The sequence below is a fragment of the Chlorocebus sabaeus genome, chromosome 15, assembly GCF_047675955.1.
Source record: "Chlorocebus sabaeus isolate Y175 chromosome 15, mChlSab1.0.hap1, whole genome shotgun sequence".
In the NCBI taxonomy this organism is placed as follows: domain Eukaryota; kingdom Metazoa; phylum Chordata; class Mammalia; order Primates; family Cercopithecidae; genus Chlorocebus; species Chlorocebus sabaeus.
In genome coordinates, this window is record NC_132918.1 from 75,916,301 (window position 1) to 75,937,489 (window position 21,189).

Consider the following 21,189-nt stretch of genomic DNA (forward strand, 5'->3'; position numbering starts at 1 on the left):
AGACCTGTCATGACGTACTTGCCAATATGATGCGATACCTGTCCATGTCCACTTCTAGGTAATGCTTTCAGAGAAAGGATTTGGACAAAGAGTGTGTTCAGAGGAGAGGGACCAGTGTGGTTAGAGGCCTAGATATCATGCTGTCTGAGGAATGGCCTGGGCAATTAGACGTGGTTAGTGCAGTGAAGAGAGATCATGGGTTCTGCTGATGAAATTGAAAGGCTCTCAGGTAGAAAATCTAATAAACATATTCTGCATAACTCTGAAGGGTAGAGGGAGGATCCATAGCATTGGCAAGAGGGCAGACTTGTGCTCAGCATAAGTTCAGACATTTTCACAATCATGGTTTCCCAACAGCAGAACAGGCTTCCTTTTCTGTAAGCACCAAGTGAAGTTCAGGAGAGGCTGGATGACCATGTGTCAAATAGAATGCAGGAAAGATTGAGACACCAGACTAGATGGCCTCAAAGCTTCCTTCCGTGGTTTCTCAAATATCTACGGTGGTGTGAGCGCTTACTTCTGCCACCCAAAAAGGCTCTTTTAATTAAGATTTTTGTTTTTCTGACCAGTAATACAAGCCCAAATCATTGAATGTGAATCAAGTCTCATTGATTCACATAGAGGCTTTGCTAGCCTCAAAAAAATGTGAGCATGTCGAAGAGAGGAGGCCTCCCTGTTTTTTCTGTGTCCCAGCTATAAAGGATAAATACAGTGAACATTGTTTTGACCTGTCTTGGCCAAAGAAAGTTCTCCTGTGAAGCCAAGGCTGTTGCTAATGAGAAGGGGAAGTGTAGGGGATGCTATAGTGCCCTCCTTGATCCTCCTTCATGACCAAGGCACTCACTCCCTGGGAGTGTTGGCTGTTGAAGGTTCACTGCTGAGTCTTCCCTCCAGTGATGGGAGCTGCTTCATTCACGTTGGACACCTTTCATGGGTATCCAGCATCCCACGGCTAGTTGATGCAGAGAAACACATTCCTGGTTATTTTGCCATAATGTGGGACATCTTTGAAGGACCATCTCACGTTCAGAACTTCTAAGGCATTCACTGAGGCCTTTGCTGCAACCTGCATTATGGTTTAGCTTTTTCCTTCTGTGCAATACTGCTGCCTTTAGTCCCTTACAGATGCATCTCCAAAAACCTCCTGCACAGAACTCTCACAGCCTCAAGGTCTGTTTCCAGGAAACCTAAACTAAGACAGGAGGCTACTGTAAAAATAGCCAGTGTGGAAACCGAAAGGCTCTACTATGATTGTAGATTTCAGTGGGCTTTTTTTTTTTTTTTTAATCAGTTTTAGTGTTTTTTTCATTCATTCATTCATTCATTCATTCATTCATTCATTCATTTAACTAATGTCAGTTATGTGCCCATTCCATGTAAAATGCTTAAGCTTCTTCCAAGGATAGAAATATTTTATAACCAAAGTTATTATTATTATTATTGAGAGGGAGTCTCCCACTGTTGCCCTGACTGGAGTGCAATGGCGTGATCTTGGCTCACTGCAACATCTGCCTTGTGGGTTCATACAATTCTCCTGCCTCAGCTTCTCAAGTAGCTGGGATTACAGGCGTACACCACTGTCACCCGGCTAATTTTTTTGTATTTTTAGTAGAGATGGGGTTTCACTATGTTGGCCAGGCTGGTCTCCAACTCTTGACTGTGTGATCCACCTGCCTCGGCCTTCCAAAGTACTGGGATTACAGGCATGAGCCACCATGCTCAGCCTCCAAAATTAATTTTATCATGTTGGTTCTTCTTTCAGTGGAAATTGATAACCTCTTCAATGGCTAAGAGTGAATGTTGTGGGACAAAAAAAAAGTCCGTATTTACTTCTTTGTATTTACCTTACCTATGCTCAGCTGTATCCAAAAAGGGTTTGAAAAGTTAGCTGTGCCTGGCTGTTACAGGAGTGAGTGGAGAAGGCAGTTAAGGACTTTACCGGGTCTCAAGTGTTACAGTTGTTTTCTCTCTGTGATTTTAGTTCTCTAAGTAGCTAAGAGGTGGAAAACCAGAGGCTCTGGAAGAGCTGCCCAATAATTATAGAGCAGCTTTCTTTCATGGCTCACGGTTCCTTCTTTGGCCTCTATAAGCATCACAAGGAAGAGGGACCATGCCTTTCCCTGGGCACAGCGTACTTTCATTTTATGACCAAAACCAAAAACAACCTAGACACACACACATACACACAGACACACATAACTGTGGGGGCAGGGAGGAAGGTATTCTTGTTCCATGACTACAGCTGATTTGAAGACTGCCCAGTAGCTTTGGGGTTTAGGATGGGTAGATTTCTAAATATACGTGATTTGTTGTTTGATTATGCCAACTTTCATTTAGTTTCATTTGGTGTTCTGATAGCCACCCTCAACCAATTATTCTGCTTGTCACTCTTCTTGTCACAGCAGGGACCAACTTAGCAAAGCCTTGCTCCTCTTACGTCTTTCGGAATTCTAGTTGAAGAGCCCTTGAGCCCCTTCGCAAGCAGACACGTGTACCTCCACTGGAGTCAACTCTAGGCTGCATGGATGTCAACACTGGCACCATTCCTGCCTGGGCTGTCCTCACCCATACCCTTGCCCGTATCTCTTTGTCAACAGATTGTCCTTTAGTGTCCTTGACTTAAGCAGTAAAAAGGAGGTATTGGTCAAAGTTGCTCTTTCTCTCATGGGGATGGCCCCACATCTTTTACAGGTGCAAGCTGTGTCTTAGCTGCTTCTTGCTTCTAGCCTGCCTTCCGTTTTCCTTGCTGTGAGCAGTGAGCCTTTGTGCATGGGGCAGGGAGGATTAGGGGAAAATTGGTGAGCGAGTACATGCTTGCATTGGCTCATGTGTGCACTCAGAATCTTCATAGAAGATTACTCTAGCAAAACTGACTGGTCCAAATTAGCCCTTCCTTCGGCTCTCTCTCTAGGCAGAGAATGCAATTCAAGACAGCGGGTATTTTGCATCTAAAAAGGACAGAGGTGAAAGGCAGGATGTCAGATTAACCTTGTTGGACAGTCATCCAAGATAGTATGTTCATGAGGGAGCAGAGGGAGCAAGAGAGCCAAAGTGTTCTTTTGTTGTTATAATAGTGGGCATTAATCATGTTGTTTAAAAATCTAATGTACCCTGAGAGCCAATTGAGCATTTCCTAGGACCCAGGGAAAATTCTATGTGAGAAATTCTCTGAGCCCTGGGCTAAATTAGTCTTCAAATATGTGCTATGAAGGAATACTAAGTGTAAAAGTAGTTAGTTTATGACAGCATAAAATATTTCATTGAACTGTAAATGAAGAACACCCTGAAATCCTTTTCCATTTCATGTATTTATTTATTATTATTATTTTTTCTGAATTGCTCCTTTCTGTAATTTGGGAAAGACTACAATTCTTTATCTCGGATGTTTCTTCCCGTTTTTGTCAGCAGAACCAGCTGTTGACAAGGAGTATACCCTTTACACGCAATGCTCTGGGGCCCAGCAAACAAAAAAAAGAGGAACTGTGACTATTTCCCCAGGCATGCTCTTTGAAAACAGTATAGCTAGACAGGACAGATTTTGCCAGTTAAACTAGGGGTGTGATGTGACGTTTGCATTACATTCAGGATGGAAGATTTAAAATTATCCTGAGTACCTAGGAATGTTCTTTTTTTTCCATGTCTTCCCCTTTAATGATTTAATTAAGACTTAAGTGTGTAAAATTCTCCACCAGGACTGCCCCCATGGAACGCTGTCTGCTCCAGGTGATGTTTATAACCACAAATGGGTTCCAAGAATAAACAAAGGAAAAACAGAAAAAAGTAGAAAAACATAGGAGACTATAGGACAGCCTGCGAATGCTGGAGAACAGGAACCAGCTGCCGTTGTTAGGAACAACTTCATGAAGGAAAAGTATTCCAGATTGCCTTTCTGACTGGAGGCCAAATTATTCATTTATTCTCTTCCTCTTTCTCTTTCTCTCTCTCCCTGTCCTCTTGCTTCCGATGAATCTCTGCACTCCAGGAGAAAGAATGACGAGAACATAACACTAGAGACAGTTTGCCATGATCCCAAGCTCCCCTACCATGACTTTATTCTGGAAGATGCTGCTTCTCCAAAGTGCATTATGAAGGAAAAAAAAAAGCCTGGTGAGACTTTCTTCATGTGTTCCTGTAGCTCTGATGAGTGCAATGACAACATCATCTTCTCAGAAGGTGAGTTTTCTTCTCTTAAGGGTCTGGGATCTGACATCTGTGCCAATTTTTTGCATCCTTGGTCTGCAGTGTCATAGAGCACATTCCTCCTGTGGTGGATTCCATACAGTGGATTAGGAGCCTATTCAGCTGGTGGAAAGATGGGCTTAGGGATTAGCAGGGTTTGTTCTGGTTCTCATCAAATATGGTTGACTGGGGCAAACATTATTATTTGTCTTTGACAAATGGTTTCTTTCACCTAGAGCAATGGTTCTCGAAGTGCAGCCCCTTGAGCAGCCAGCATGAATATCACCTGGGAACCTGTTATAAATGCAGATTCTCAGGCCCCACTAAATCAGAAATATAGGGGGTAAATCACAGCTATCTGTATTTTAACAAGCCCTCCCAGTGATTTGGTGCAGCTAAAATTTGGTAACCCTTGTTCTAAAGATTTGGATGGGGCTGTTTAATCTTAGAGGAGAACTTTCTTTATAACTGAAGTTGTTTCTTGTACATAGTCCCAGGATTTGTCTTTAGGGTACTTGTCATCAATCCCATATGAGAGAAAAATCGAAATACAGAGAGGAAATAATAAGCTTACTCTTGGATAAAGGGTAAAATAAAAAGTTTACCCTTGAAGCCAGAAGAAGAGTAGATTAGATACTAGCCTTCATCTTTGAAGTTCAGCGTTGACTCAGCTTGAAAGGAAGGCATAGACTGTTCCCTCAATTTTTAATAAGAAGAGTATTCAGTGGCTTAATTATAAAAGTATTATATGCTCTTCATCAAAAATTTCAAACAATCCAACAGTGTGAAAATTAAAAATGAAAGTACATTTTCTTCATCCCTTCACTCCCACTGCAACAGATCTGTATTGACAATGTATTAGATGCACACATGTCTCTATCATTCATTCATATTATCTTCCACTCTGTCTTCTCTCCCAATCACTCCCTCTCTTCCTTTCTCCTTCCCTGCTTTCATCCATCTGTCCATCCTTCCATCCATTCCATCCAGTCATCCATCTTTCAATGCAACTATTTGATCATACTGTGTTATTTTGCAACAGTTTTTAAACCCAACCACTTTTACAATTCCTTCTAAACAAGATAAAACACATAGATATACTGTACATCTTTTAATTTAGTCTCGAATTTCATATTATCTCCCATGATGGATCTTATCATGTCCCTGTTGATGGATTATCTTCCGTTTTTCCACTTAATGCTACATTGAATAGCTTTGTAAAAATATCTCATGCATTTATTTGTGCTAATATTTCTGCAAAGCAGATTGCCAGAAGTGAAATTTCTAGATTACAAGTATGTGTATTTTAAATTTGAATAAGCACTACTAAACTATTCTCCCAAAAAGGATGTGAACATATGGATTTCCAGGTACCTTCTCCAGCACTGGGGATGGATAAGTCTTTCAATTTTTACCAACGTGATAGTGTAAATAAATATTAATAGTACTCTCATGGTTCTAGGAATGTAAATCCAGGGAAGGGAAAGGTTAGTTTAGTCAACAATAGGTCTGATTTAATGAAAAAATCTTTTTGAAACACAAGTGCTGGCTCTACACCCTATCTCTCTGTTCGTGTGCGTTCCATTTGCGAGAAGAGATGTGTCCTCTGTTTTGTGTTTAGTGCCCAGTAGCACTGCAGATCTAGCTTGTTCTCTTCCTGTGTCCTTCACCTACTGCCATTCTCCCTCTCTTCCTGTCCAACTTCCCCCAGGCCAACTTCTCGGTGAACTGAAGGCAGGCATGCACATCTTGTCAGGGCAACACTTTCCAGGTTATTCTTCCTTCCTATGTTCTTGTCCTATAAATGGTCCATTTCTCTCCTTTTCTTTTCTTTTAAGACGGAGTCTCACTCTGTCACCTAGGCTAGAGTGCAATGGCGCGATCTTGGCTCACTGCAACCTCTGCCTCCCAGGTTCAAGTGATCCTCCTGCCTCAGCCTCCTGAGTAGCTGGGACTGCAGTAGTGTGCCACTATGCCCAGCTAATTTTTTGTATTTTTAGTAGAAACAGGTTTCACCATGTTGGTCAGGCTGGTCTCGAACTCCTAACCTCAGGTGGTCTGCCCACCTTGGACTCCCAAAGTGCTAGAATTACAGGCATGAGCCACTGTGCCTGGCCTCATGTTCTTTATGTGATTTGAGTTAGGACGGAAATCTAAATAGATTAAATCACACGAAACATGGTAGCACCTGATATTCTGACTTACCATGTCAGCTTTCTTCAAGTAGTTCACCTTTTAAAAGAAGTCCTAGCCTAAGCCAAAGGGATTAATCTCTAATAGCAGAATACCCAGGCACGTTTACTGGCATTGAAGAAACTTTTCTCTCCTTTTGTATACTGGCTTTTCTACAGTAGACAAGTTTATTTCCTCCAAAAGGACAAAAGTTGATAAATGGCCTACAAGTTGGATCTATATTTTATTATTGAATATCTTTATCAAAATATCTCATGTGTTTTATATTTTACTATAAGCCTTGTAGATATTAATGACTTCCATTTTCACAGTATTTCAACTCAGGTGATCATCATGGGCGTCCCTCTTGTTTTTCCTCTTACTCTCAGACTTTCTTATGAAGTGAGATAATAAGCATAAAGACAGTTTCTCACTGTACAGTACAGGAAGCCTTTCACAGCTGATGACTCAAATGTCTGAGTGATTTCAGAGTCTTCTAAAATGCTCCAGGAGGTGGGGGGCGGGGGCGGTGTTTGCTTTTTAAGCATCTTCTCTGTGGTGGGGTATTTCTTCCACCTCAAACAGCAGACATTAGGAGCAACATTTTGTATTCCATTTCTCCTCTTCTTGCCACCATCTCTTCTTTATATTGAGGAATGAAAACTCTTTTTTTTTTTTTTTTCTTGAGACAGAGTCTCACTCTGTCACCCAGGCTGGAGTGCAATGGTGCAATCTTGGCTCACTGCAACTTCCGCCTCCTGGGTTCAAGCGATTCTCTTGCCTCAGCCTCTCGAGTAGCTGGGATTGCAGGCGTCTGCCACCACGCCTGGCTCATTTTTGTATTTTTAGTAGAGACAGGGTTTCAACATGTTGGTCAGGCTGGTCGCAAACTCTTGACCTCAGATGATCCATCTGCCTCAGGCTCCCAAAGTGCTGGGATTACAGGCATGAGCCACTGCGCCTGGCCGGAATGAAAACTCTTAATGTTGATTTCTCTACTCCAAGTCCAACAAGGTACTGAACACAAAAGCTATGACGTGCACTGTGGCTATATTATTAGTAGTACAGTACTCTTGCTAGCAAGTTCCTGATCTGCATCTACACAATAGATGATAATTATGTACATCTACCATTTTTAATATGTAAGAAAAAAAAGGTTGAGCCAAAGATTTTCTTTTAAAGTATGGATCTTTATTTCTTGTGATACTATTAATGATAGTTAATATTCAGAGAAAACATGCTGTTGCTATGCAGGGAGCTCAGCCCTTTCCAAGCATGACCTCATTTCATCTCATAGCCACCCCATGCGGGTAAGCACTGTTAATATCCCTATTTATGCATGAGAAAACCAGACTTGGAGAAATTTAACACTTTGTCTATGATCGAACGAGTGAGTATCAAAGCTAGTTCTTCAGAGGACTGAGATCATGGTTTTTAGAATGAAAGAGTTAAAGAAACCTTGCTGTTTTTTTCTTTGAACCGGGTACCTACCCTTAACCCTGCAATCCCTCAGTGGGGCCTAGTGCCAGTTCTCGTGCCTTCCTACAGTGACCAAGGGCAGGCACGAGTCAAGAAACAACTAGAATGGGGCTGGGTCTGCACTGCACAATTGTTCTCTCATATTCATGCTTCCCTCCCAGTCTCTGAAGATTCCCTCCTGCCAAAACATTTTGTGTAGAATTCCAAGGAAATCAGAGTCTATCCCTGTACTAACCAACATATAAAATTCCAATTAGAAGAGAAGTTGTTTGGTCATGATGGATGGCCTGGTGACAGCTGTCAGTCAGACGAGACCTGATGGACACCAGGACTGAAGGCAGCACAGGAGGTAGGAGAGGAAGGAATCCTGAGCAAATAGCCACCCTGTTTACTTGCAGATGACATCCCCACTTTGCAAAGACATGATGTGGTTATTGATCTCTCACTGAACCTGTAAGAATCAAACACAACAACTCAGTTTTTTTCATTTCATAAATGGTTTCCAAGTGGAGTGAGACATTTAATTTGCAAAACACTGAACGAAGAGGTGATTTCTGCTGGTTTAGGTAAGAGAGAAGCAGTCTAGTGTAATACTCAAGAATGAGCCAGATCTTCTGGATTTAAGGCTTATTCTACAACTTGTTAGCTCTGCTATGTTGGGCCAGTGACTTGACATATCCATGCTTCAGTCTCTTTATCTGTAAAATGGAAATACAAAGCAGGTGGGAGGTGTTGTGAGGACTGAGTAGATTGATGCATGTAAAGTGCTTGCAACATTGCCTGACATGTCACTGTTAGCTGTTAGCAGTAGTTGGGTTTTTTATAGAGGGCTGGTGACTTGTGTTTGTATGAATGCAGGAAACCAGGCCTGTGTAGCCTTAGGTCTATTCTCACACTGAGGTTTTGTAGTTGAGTGCTGACTGTGGTGCATAAACCGAGCATTCGGATACCTACGTATCACACCACAAGGTTTTGGAGGGGCTCACTCTGCTTTAATCCCTGTTTTATCCAGTTTCTCTTTTTCTCCACATGCCTTCACAGAGGCAAGGGGAGCATGCTGAGTCTAGAATTTCTAATCAAAGCTAACCACATCCCTGGCATTGTTGGATAATATTACAAATTAGGCACGTTGTTCCTGTTTTGACTCAGAATCACAGCAGGAAGCAGCTAAATAAAACTGAAACAACTCACAAGTGCCTTTCACATCAGTGATTAGGGTAATCGCAGTTCTGTACTTGCCAAAGGGATTCATTCCCTCTTCATTTTTTCCATGGAAAGCTTGCTTTGGGCCACAAGGCCTTCTCTTTGAATGACTGCACCATTATTGGCCAAGTAGTAATAACCTACGCTAAGACTACACAAGCCAAGGCGAGTCAACATCCATAATTGATCCAATAACTTGACCAACGGATAAATGGTACCTGTGGGTTGTTGTGGGATATAAGGAGATGATGCTTGGGAGCGCCCAGCACAGTGGCTGGCACACAGTAGGTGCATCCTTTCTTACTCCTTCTTACCCTGATTAAGGAGAACACTCTATGCCAAGGCACATACCTCTTCTGAATGGTATAAACGGTTGCTACTGAAATTGTCTAGACCAGCAGCAGCAGGATCACCAGGGAGCTTATTAGAACTGCCAACCTTGGGCCCTCTGGGGCCTGTTGCATCAGCATCTGCCTGTAACAAGGCCCTCAGTGATTTGTTTGCACACTGAAGTGTGAGAAGCACTGGTGTGAACTCACCAGGTAGGGATGGAACCAGAGATGGAGGTCTTATTAACTTCATGCTAGTAACTCCCTGAGCTAATGGGCCCATGAGGAATAAATTTGGTTTAAAGCCTGGTCATTTGGAAATGAGCTCAATATACTTTACTCAGTCAGCTTGTGTAACAGAACTCTCCAATGGCATGTGGGTGTTTTTCAGCAGTGACAATAAGGTTTATTTTTAAAATATACTCCACAGACGTTGTTCTGGTGTGGATCTTAATGTGGAGAAAATCAGACATCTTTTCAGTAGGCATTTCTTTTGTTTCTATGATCATGTTCATGTTAGTTTATAGTATTTGTATTAGTTTATCTGTGGGACTGTCCCTTAATATTTCCCAAAGCAAGAAGACATTTGTGAATGTTTTCAAGATGAATTGTACAAGATACTGTTTTGAATTGGATCTACAGAGGAGATGTTTGGTGGCCTTGGAAAGCCCTGGAGAGTAATAGTGTGGTGCTAAGAAGAGTTGGTCTGAATCAGTTCATTCCTGGGTTGTTTGCTAAGATTATCTGCTGAAGGTGGGTACATGGAAAACAAGATGGGAAACCAAGGAGGATGAAGGGAGGCATGCTGCTGGATCGCTTCCAGCTTCCAAATGTCTGGATCTTGGCCATCCTGCTTTTCCTAACTTAGAACTGAACTGCTTATTCTAGAAAATGAGAGGCACTGGGGCCACGTAGGAAAGGATTCAAGTCCTGGACTTTCAGTAGTTTGTTTGCAGGAGGAGGGTCCCATCCCTTGTCCAATTGAAATGTAGGCAAGGTGGTGGCAAGCCCGTGGCCTAGGCTGTGGGAACTCATAGAACAACCATAGTGATGATTACTGCCTTGGATTGCAGCCTACTCTGAATATGCGCACCTGTGCTAACTACTTTCAGGTGTGTTGTCTTGTTTCATAGAATCACTACATTTCTATGATGAAGTGAAACCTGTGAATTGGCTCCTCCAGTCTTTTCATTTTAATGACAAAAAAGTGGGTCTCCAGAGAGGAGCTGGGATTTTCCAAGATCTCATAGTTTGTTCCTCCCTTTTTGTCCATAGGAGAGTCATAGAAGAACCAGATAATCTTGTCTCTTATGGAAGGAATAGCCTTACCCTTCCACATTCCCGTGGTAGTGGTGTGTTTGCTTTTTTATCAGTCTTAACCCGTGGGAGGCTGCACATCTTACATAAGAGGCTCCCTGTTCTGTTTGCTGAACAGCAGCCCAGACCCACCACTCAGCATGTCCTTGGCAAGAAGCACAACCTCAAGCTGACACTGTTTCCATGTCCATGAGAAACGATGTGTATAAACGATGGCCAGTTAGATGCTCGTCTGTTGGGAAGACAACAGAGGGCAGGGCTGAGCGCACGGCTTCCCTGCTGAGATTACCTGTGTTCAGATCCTAGCTAGCCTTATATAAGCTCTTGGTTCTTGGGAGAACTACTTCACCTGTTTTCCTCTCTGAAAAATGGGAGTAGAAATAATGAATACTTTTAATAGGATTATTTTGAGGAGAATGTATTTATTTATGTAGAGAACTTGGCACGGCACAGAGCAAGCACTTAATAAATTTTGACTGTAAATAGTTATTACTGTTCCACTAGATTCAAATTTCTTATCTTTGGCTTTAGCCAGATGAGTGAGGAGCTTTGTACTAACGTCATGTATTCTCCTCCTCCCTGAAAATTCCTCCACCTGAGTCCTATTGAGGTGCTCTCCATTATAAGGAGGCCTGTGAATCAATGCGATCTGTTTACTGTAAAGAATGCGGAGGTTGCGGTTCACTGCCTTGTTTTGTTATCTTCACGAGGAAGCCAGGAGACATTTATTTTGGCTCTCTGTTTTAGAAAGGTGTTCTCCTCATGAGGACCTGTTTGTCTCTGATCTTTTTTTTTTTTTTTTGAGACAGAGTCTCGCTCTGTCGCCCAGGCTGGAGTGCAGTGGCCGGATCTCAGCTCACTGCAAACTCCGCCTCCCGGGTTCACGCCATTCTCCTGCCTCAGCCTCTCGAGTAGCTGGGACTACAGGCGCCCGCCACCTCGCCCGGCTAGTTTTTTGTGTGTTTTTTAGTAGAGACGGGGTTTCACGGGGTTAGCCAGGATGGTCTCGATCTCCTGACCTCGTGATCCGCCCATCTCGGCCTCCCAAAGTGCTGGGATTACAGGCTTGAGCCACCGCGCCTGACCTGCCTCTGATCTTAAGGACACTTTGAAGCACACCTAGCAGGGGTCTGCAAACTTCTTTGATAAAGGGCAAGATAGTAAATATTTTCAGCTTTGCAGGGCAGAGTCTCTCTCGCAGCCACTCAACTCTTCTGTGGTAGCAGCCACAGACAGTGTGTAAGCGACTGGACGTGGCTGTGTTCCAGTACAACTTATTTACAAAAACAGGTCTCAGGCCAACTCCCAATAGAGATATTCATGGTTTTTGTGTTTCTCTCTCAAATGCTAACTATCAGAAAAGCTTAGAGTCAAATCTGAATCCTGCTTCTAGCAAATATGTACCTACACATTTAGTGTACTAATATCCTTGCTTACCAGTTTTTACCTGTGTTCTCACATTTCTATTCCATATGTCATAATTTTAGCTCCTATCCTGAATTTATCTTCTTTCACTCTTTGTTGTTGTTGTTGTTTTGTTTTTGTTTTTGGAATGGGATAGGACTGTAAGTAAATAAATTGATTATATCTTGCTAGCTTAGAAATCAGGACTTGAGAAACCACTTCTGACTCAAAGTTCAATCTATGTGGTTAAATAGGGAAGCAGACCATAAGATGTACGCCCAGTGGTGCACGTTGCTGACTCGCCAGCTATGTGCAGGCTTTAGCACTTAGTGTGGTGGTGTGTGCTCTCTAACCTGAGATGTTGAGAGAAGGGCAGAGAAGAGGACTTCTTGTAGCCACCAAGTTTCATTCCTTCCTCTATCATTGTTGTAGCATTTCTTTTAAGTGAAAACAGCCTTTTTGGTTTGCAAGCCTAACTCTGGCAGGAAGACAAATTATTTTTTTTACAGTATCAGACACGCGGTTTCCTGTCTATGTTTAACTTGCTAGCAGAACATCTCAGCCAGCTGGTTCCCTCTGGACCCATTGTGTCCTTAATGTCGTTGCTTTACGCCATCCAGCAAACCCACTCTGTGTATTGATCACATGCCTTGAGCATTTTGTTGACTTCCGTTGCTTTCTGAGTAAGGCAAGTCTTACAAATGCTGCCCTCTTTTTCCCAAACCTCATTTTGTGTTTGTTCAGCTCCAACACCAGGGAGCTGGCTTCTTGGGGAAATGATTAGCTCTTGCATGTAAGAAATGAAAAGAGTAAATGGTGTTTTGGTAGCTCTGGGGGATTTTAGGTATGATGCCTTGGAACTGTGCACTCACACCTCAAAATAGCTGGCTTTCCAGCTGTGCATTTTTGTTTCAAAAGAAACAAACCAGATTTACTTTCTGGTCTCAATGCAGAAGGAAATCTAAGTGTGGAAATATGGTTGAGAAAAGTTGTTACAAGAGGAAGAAAATTATGGATTCAAGTTGCTAGTCTCATTCCTGAGAAGAGAAATCAGTTATTTGAGATGATGACTCAGAGCTGAAGTAGCCTTTGGTTGTGAACCTTGGTTAGAAAGCACACTTGGAATTCATCAATATGGCCCTGTGTCTGGCCAAGGAAATAATAAAGATTTGCATGCTAGAGGACACTGTGATTCAGTTGAAGGAAGCTTAGAATGTATTTGAACTGAATTAAGGCAAAAGCAACTCACTTTTCAAGATTTTATTTTTCTCAAGTAGCAAAGTAAACAAAGCTGCACTGAGGCCAGATGTGATTTCTGGTTGTGAATATTTGTACTCTAAAACCTCATTCTGCTATGAATCAGCAGAGTGGAATCCAGTATGGACACAGGCCGTCTCAAATTCCATCCACTGGCTGTGAGTGACCAAGAAAGCAATCGGACCCGTACTGCTGGCGCTGTAGCAAGGTTCTGGTGGTTCCTCTGCAGCCTCAGGTCTCTCCCACTACAGCCTCCATGTGTTCCATAAACTCCACTCCCATGAGTAATGGCAAGAAGGGTGCACCGAGCCTTTTTGCTGCTTTGCACGTGTCTCAGTGTCTCACCAGGGGGAAGAAAAGGCTCAAGGAGTTAGGTAACCATTGTGAAATTGACTTTTATTTGCACCCACGTCTACTCCAGAGGCTATATTCACCACCATTTGGACATCTGGATGACTTGCCTTTGGAAAGTCTTTTTTTTTATTCTAAATCGCTCCTGCATGTTACCTGTTCGCTCCTCCATGTTACCTGTTATGGAAAATATCAATTTTGCCATTACAAGTTACGCTTTCTTAAAAAAAAAATTAACTTTTAGAGAAAAAATTTATATTTACTTATCTACTTTTTAAAATATACATATATATGACTTTTGTTGCCTAATTAGAGGACGTAGTTGGTTCCAATGTCAAGAACAATTTATCTGAAATTTAGTCATTAAAATTATTTCCATGTCTTCCATTTTCCAGGCCCCATCCTATTCAAAATACTTATTTCTTCCACCAGGCTGATGTAGTCATTCTCAGCCTTGGCTGCACATTGGAAACACCTGAGGAGCTTTAAAAACTACTCATTAACTGGGTCTTACTCCTGCAGTTTCTGACTTAATTGGTCTGGGGCCTGGTATCAGGAATTATTTTTTAATTCTTCAAGATATTTTAATATGCAGCCAACATTGGGAACCACTGGACTCAAGACAGTTTGTTCTGCCAAATCTTTTTATATTTTTCATCACGTTCCCCATGTAACCTGGAAAGGGCTGGTAACAATTAAAGAATGGCAACTACCGCAGGAAGGAGCCAAAATTCTGCCTTCGAAGGTTAGAGGAGGAGAAAAACCAACACCTGTTTTACCCCATCCACGGAGGAATAACAAGACTTTAAGTGGGGATATTATTTTTTTTCTACAACAATTTATAAGCAATTCCTTTAGAACAAGGTCAAGGGCCTCATTGGAAATAGGCATCTTAGATTTTAAAACTGATTAAACTATACATTAAAGGAAAGCACATTTTAAACCTTAATGTGTCCAAAAGGTTGGATGGCAAGGTTTGGGTGCCACTGCCTTGTCAGAGACAAGGCAGGGACCAGGAAGGCTGTGTGCGTGATTTTAGGAGGTAAAGAAACTCAGGTGGGAAGGAATTGCAGAAGCCTGTGGTTCACCTGGAAAGCCAGAGAGAGAGAGAGGATGTATTTTGGTGACCTAACAGGTATTGTGAATAATGAATATGCTTTTCCAAAGCGATCTGGTCTCCCTGTTGGAGAGGATCCTGAAATAACTTAAGAAATGCATCTTGCTTTCAGGTTTCCTGAGAACGTGAGGGCCCCTAGATAGAATACAAGGTATAATTCAGACAGCCAGCCAGAAAAAGAATTAAAGAATCAGGGCAGGTGTGGGGATTCTAACAAAGCCTAAGCTTTTAGTAGTCAGAAGACTTTTCTGTGTAATAACACAGAAAAGAAAATGAAAAAAAAATATCTTGCTCCAAAGAACATATATGAGGTGTGAAGCTCTCTCTGTGGAGGGACAGATGTGTCATCATTTCTTGGACAAAGCCTGGTACGTTGTAGGTACCCTCCTAATGTTTGTTGCCCTCCTTTTAAAGTCAGAGCAAGAGAGGTAGCAAGAATCTATATCCTAAGGAGGAACATAAAGGGTGAAAACCACAGTGGAAAGGATGCCTAAAAGAGCAAAGGCTGAATCAGGGTTTTAATTGCCTGAAATGACCAATTTTCCAAAACTTATCAGGTAGGTGTAAAATCAGACATATAGGTTCAAACAATCAATTGCAAAGGAGCACTTATCAAAACAGTGGCTGGGAATCTGCTCCTGTGATGAAGACCCCAGGGTTTAGAGGTAAGTTAAGGTCATTCTGAAATCTGGATGATCTTGCTGAAAGAGTCAAAACAAAACAGAAAGAACAAACCATCGAGAGCCTTAAACTCCACTCGCTGGAAGAGGAGGTGAGAGTCCTGCTGTAATCTTTGCCACACAGATTACATTCCAAGTATTATATCTGTGTTTAGCAAAACACATGATGAAGGATCTTAAATAGCCAAGCGTGGTTTCAGAGAATAGATCACTTTATCTGTAGAAAAAAGGTCCTGGCATTTATTGGTTACTATATGCTGGGCAGGCTGATTTTAGGGTCTGATAAATATGTCAGACTTTAGAGTCTCATAAATATATATATTGAAAAGTAACCGAAGAAAACATGGCTGTTCAACCTGAAAATGAAGTGATTTAGGGGATATGAGTTTAATGTCCAGCAGGATAAGTGTTCTCATCCCATAGAAAATGGATTCATTTTGTTGCTTTTTGCTTTAGAGAACAGCAGAAAGGCCAGTAATAGAACTATACAGAGGCTCCATTTGACTTAATGTAAAGAGTAATTTTACAAATATCCCAATATTTAGACTTTATCCCAATATATCTACAGTTAGAAATATTGTGATTTGATTAAGGAATGATAACAAAGGAGTGGTGTCTTTCTACCATAACATTTTCAGGCAGAGGTTTTACCTTTACCTCTCATGGGAATTCTAAAAGAGGTTATCATACTGGATTAGAATACATGCAAGGCTTTTCCATCTGGGAGAGAGATAAGAAGGAAATAATACAAAGGAGACTGTGCACTGGGATAGGAGAGGTGGAGAATAGCTTTGTTCTGAAATATGTGCAGTTGGAATAAAACAACCACATTGATTGGAGAGAATACTTCCTTCATCATTTGGGGAAAAAATACTCTCAAACTATATCCAGAATGTCAAACAGTGCTGTCAATAGCTAGAAGTTAAATTCAATCCTGCCTTGCTAGTGAGCTTACTGTCCTTTCATTGTTTAATTAAAATGACTTTTTATTGTTTGCTTAAATTGGTGTGCTTTTTACTAGGATGATGGATGGGGAAGCATATCTCATTCTACATTCCTCCACCAGTTAATTGACTAGAAAATTATCATGGACCATTTTCTCATTGGCTAGTGCTGAATACAACCGTACCAGAGCTTTGCAAGTAATTCCACTAAGAAAATTTTTTGTAGGAGGAAAGCATCTCTATGGCAGAGTACCAAAGAACTTAATTTTTGCTAAACTGTTTAGCAAAAATAAAATTTACCTCTGAAACTTAAATGTGTAAATGAATCACTGCGAGAACTTTTAAATGCAGATTCTGATTCAGTTAGTTGAGGACAGTGCTAAGACTCTGCATTTCCAGTAAGTTCCCAGGGGATGCTGGTGTCTGCTGGTCTGGGGACACACTTAGAATAACGAGGTGACAAGTTATTCTGTATGTAACATGCCAACAAAATTTTTAAAGGTGCAGAAAATGATGGCAGGATCTTTGAACCTGCAGTTGAAGTATATATGTGAGTGCTTAGCTTTCCCTTTCTTTCTGTGTGTATGTGTGTGTACAGACACTCAGACACAGATACCTTCACCTATATACATCTGAATATATATACATTCCAGTCCGTATTCAAATCTCTTCAAGGTTATGGGTCTGTTGTTTCAATTCAGCATCCAGTCAAGGACAGCACATTAGAATTGATTGTTTTGCCTCTACAGCGTGGTTTGGGTTTTCATGACATTGACTTTGATTTGACTAGGTCAGACCATTTCATTTCCTTTATAAAGGCACTTTCTAGATTTGTCTGATGATTTGATTAATTCAGATTAAACATTTCTGTAAAGAGTCTACTGGTGTTTTTATTGTAGGAAGTTTTTTTTAAAACAGTAATTCTGCAAAAAAACAAGGTTTTGCATTTATATTCAGTCATATTAGTAGCAAGACCACTGCAGATGCATACTTGGATGATAAAACCAGTCAGAAAACTCAAGAAAATGATAACTATAAAAGTCAGGAATAGTGATTACTTTTTAGAGGAAGGGAGGGATCTCTGATTGAGTTGGGGAACATGAACAGACTTCTGGGATGGCCAGCAAAATTATATTTTCTGACCTGATCAGTGGTTACAAGAGTGTTGACTTTATAATAATTCACTAAGCCAGACGCTTGTTTTATGTACTTTTCTCTATCTGTGTTTCATTTTGGAATGAATTCTTTTTCATAAGAGAGAAATCAGAGTAATTTCTCTGATTCTGAAGGCCATACTGTGCTCTTGGGCTAAGTATATTATTTTTAATTACCCTTAGGAGAAAGGAAAGAGAAAGAGAGGGCTAACTTTTTTTTTTTTTTTTTGAGACAGGGTCTCATTCTGTTGCCCAGGCTATAATGCAGTGGCGCCATTATAGCTCACCCTAGTCTCGAACTTCTGGGCTCAAGTGATCCTCTTGCCTCAGCCTTTTAAATAGCGCAGATTACATGCCCACACCACCACATCCAGCTAATTTTTTTTAATTTTTTATTTTTATACAGACAGAGTCTCACTATATTGCCCAGACTAGTCTCAGACTCCCTGGGCTCAAGTGATCTTCCCACCTCAGCCTCTCAAAGTGCTGGGATTACAGGTGTGAGCCACCATGTCTACCCCCATTTTTGTTTTTTCAGTCATCGAGTGGTTTCGAAGCTTTCGTTCTTTCCATACCACCAAGCTGTCTCCTTAACAATGAACTCTGAGATCCATTTAATAATTCTGAAAATTTCCAATCACTTCTGTCACACATAGAGGCCAGACTTAGTTGCAAATAAGGAGCCATTTGCAAATGTCAGAGTCTTGTTACATAAATATTTTTTTAAAATGTCAAATTCTTTTTTTATCTGTCTTCCAAAGATAAGTGTTAATATGCCATAAAAAAATACGAACTGACAGAAAACCTCAAGGGGAAATCCTGTGGTATACTTTCCTTTGGAGTGATTGAAAAGTAAACAATTTGTCTTATAACTTTAATATGCATGTGCGCACACATGCACATGTGCGTGCACGCACACACACGTTGCTCTCAGCCTCTTTTAAATCCTTTGTTATGCCGACACTAGTTCCTAAAAGGAACTTAAAACCGAACCTCCCTAATTCACTATTTTAAATAAAAGTCACTTGGTTAAAAAAATAAAAACATTAAATTAAGGCCAACTTGGTAAGTAAAATCCTCTGTGGATCAGTTAATGTGTCTTGATAAAAAGCAAATCAACATAGCTGAATTTGGGAGATAGGCTCCTACTTTAATATTTGAAGTAGTTTGGCAATTCCTCCACTCCATAAAGGACTTTAGGGCAAAAATTTAGTGGGATACGTGGATGATAGTTTTTCACACACCTTGGTGTATTAGTACACTACTGAGCCTCAGATGCCAAGAGAGATTTTTGTGAAGTTGGCAGTGAAGCTCTAACCACAAGAATGTTCACATGCCAGCATGTTCACCTAAAGCAAGAGTATACATACAACTGGCTGAGATCCAAAGAAGGAAACTATGCTAAAGAGAGATAGCTGAGGGGAAGGAAGAACTTCCTGTCTCAAGTCATGTTAATTGTAACATTAAAAGGACAGCATTCATTTATTGAGTACTTACCAGGAACAGCTTTTACTTAGCAAGAATACTTATTTACTAAGTAGACAAAAATGTTGTTGAAGCAACCAAGGCTCAGTATCCTCCTCTGTAAAACAGGGGTAAGAGAATCTAACTCATATATTGGGTTGTTGGAGAAATAAAGTAGATCATGTTTACAAAATAAATTGCCCAGTGCCTAACCCAACAAAGCACATCGTATATGAGTTATCTTTCTTATTGTTACAAGATTTCAAAGGAGGGCTTCTCCTCATTCTCCACTGCGGAGCTGCCTTCCCACTCCACAGAAGCTGTGACAGCACCCACCGTTGTCCATGTGCAGCACAACAAATCAAGCCGGGCAGATCTACCGTTGGCACTAGTTACCAACTTCCTAGAGAGACCCATCGGTCTCAAAATCCCCACTCTAGGAGTCCTGGAGAAGAGACTAAAGCCCAAATGCCTTCACTCTGTCAAGGGAGCTTCCCTTTTTTGTGTGTATGTGCCATGGACTTCTTGAAGTAAGGAAGCCTGTGGACCCCTTCTCACTGTGATATTTTTTAAATGCATAAAGTAGAACATGGAGTATGTCAAAGAAAACCAATTACAATGACATACAATGATCAAATATTTTAAAAATGAATTTGTGTTACAGTAATATGTGTTTCTATAGTAATGCTTTTAAATAACAATAGCAGCAGATCTAAACAACTGAAATGTCTAAATGATGAGTAAGTCACATGCTGAGATGTCTGCAGCAACAAAGTCATAGGTACAGCTAATACTAGGAAATACTAATTTTTCATTAAAGGTTAGAGAAAATAAAAAAGATGCAATTTTTGCCCATTCACATTCACAGACCCACTGAACCCTATTTACCGAGCCCAGGCTAAAAATGTTTACTGTTATAGCCTCATTTTTGTATGGGCCTTGGAGAAATTCCGCCCTTATTTTTCATGCCCTTCAGAGCTAGATCTAGTTCGATGTTATTACTATTCACGGAATGTCCTAATAGTGCAACAATTATGTTTTGAGCTCTGCTAAGGTCTAGGCCATGAGAATAGGCTCTGAGAAAAGAAAAAGATTTTGGGGTTCTCCTTCACATAAAACTTTTTATTTCCTGGCAGGAAAAGGATGCATATTTACAGAGACACTGCTAAACTGTGGTTCTTAGTTCAGAGCAAAGGAAATAGTCCCCATACCCAAAAGATAGTCCTTTAGACACATTATACAAGAATTGGCAGTGTCACTCGGTGGATGGCTGTAAAATCACTTAGTCCAGGCTACACTAAAGAAAAACACTTCATCAAATTGGGACCCCCCACCCCCGCCCGCACACACACAGGGTCTTGCTCTGTTACCCAGGCTGGAATGCAGTGGCAGGATCCTAGTGTGCTGCAGCCTTGAACTCCTGCCTCAAGTAAAGTAATCCTCCTGCCTCAACCGCCCTAGTAGCTGGGACTACAGGAAGCACCACAGTGCCTGGCTAATTTTTTTTCTTTTTTCCAGTTTGTGTAGAGACAGTCTCACTATGTTGCCCAGGCTGGTCTTGAACTCCTGGACTCAAGTGATCCTCCCGCCAAAGTGCTAGGATTTCAGGTGTGAGCCACCACACCCAGCCTAAAATCATTGTCATTCTTAGTTGGCTCTCACCAATATGAAGTTAAGAGATCAGGCATGGGGTTGAGATCAGAAGTCTCTCCAGTCAGGCAGTGCTCATTTTAAATACCAGCTTTGCTGTGGCCTAAATTTATCATCTTGGAAAATTACTTAAACTGTCTGACCTTTAGCTTCCCTATTTGTAAAATGGGGTTTATAATAGTAGCAGTTTCTATCTCATAGGGTTTTTCTGTCAATTAAATTTAAATATTTTATAAAATCCTTAGCACACAGCCAGGAACTTAGTAAGTGCTCAGTTTGAGTTTCTCTGTAACTGGAGGCTGATGAAAAGAAACATTTCCTGTTGGTCTCCGAGTAAAGGAGATGCTGGCTTGTACCTACACCTAGAGCTGTTGGGTTTTCTAATAGCAACCAAAGGGTTAATACTGCCAGAGGGTGTGGGTGGCTTCTGTTTAGATAAAGCCACATCCCAAAGCTTCCTTCCAACCTTGGTTGCTATTGTTAGAGTTT

At 41.1% G+C, this 21,189-nt stretch overlaps 1 protein-coding gene across 4 annotated transcripts in view; it reads left to right on the forward strand.

Moving 5' to 3' along the window:
• TGFBR2 (transforming growth factor beta receptor 2) overlaps positions 1 to 21,189 on the forward strand; it is an 87,153-nt gene that overhangs the window by 39,392 nt on the left and 26,572 nt on the right. For 2 of the 4 annotated variants that reach the window (XM_073023664.1, XM_073023665.1), the window contains 2 exons: positions 3,983 to 4,173; positions 15,366 to 15,473. In XM_073023664.1, coding sequence (XP_072879765.1) covers positions 3,983 to 4,173; positions 15,366 to 15,473 — 299 coding nt within the window. The remainder of the gene's footprint in view (positions 1 to 3,982; positions 4,174 to 15,365; positions 15,474 to 21,189) is intronic. The other 2 variants (XM_008009351.3, XM_008009352.3) reach the window with 1 other exon arrangement.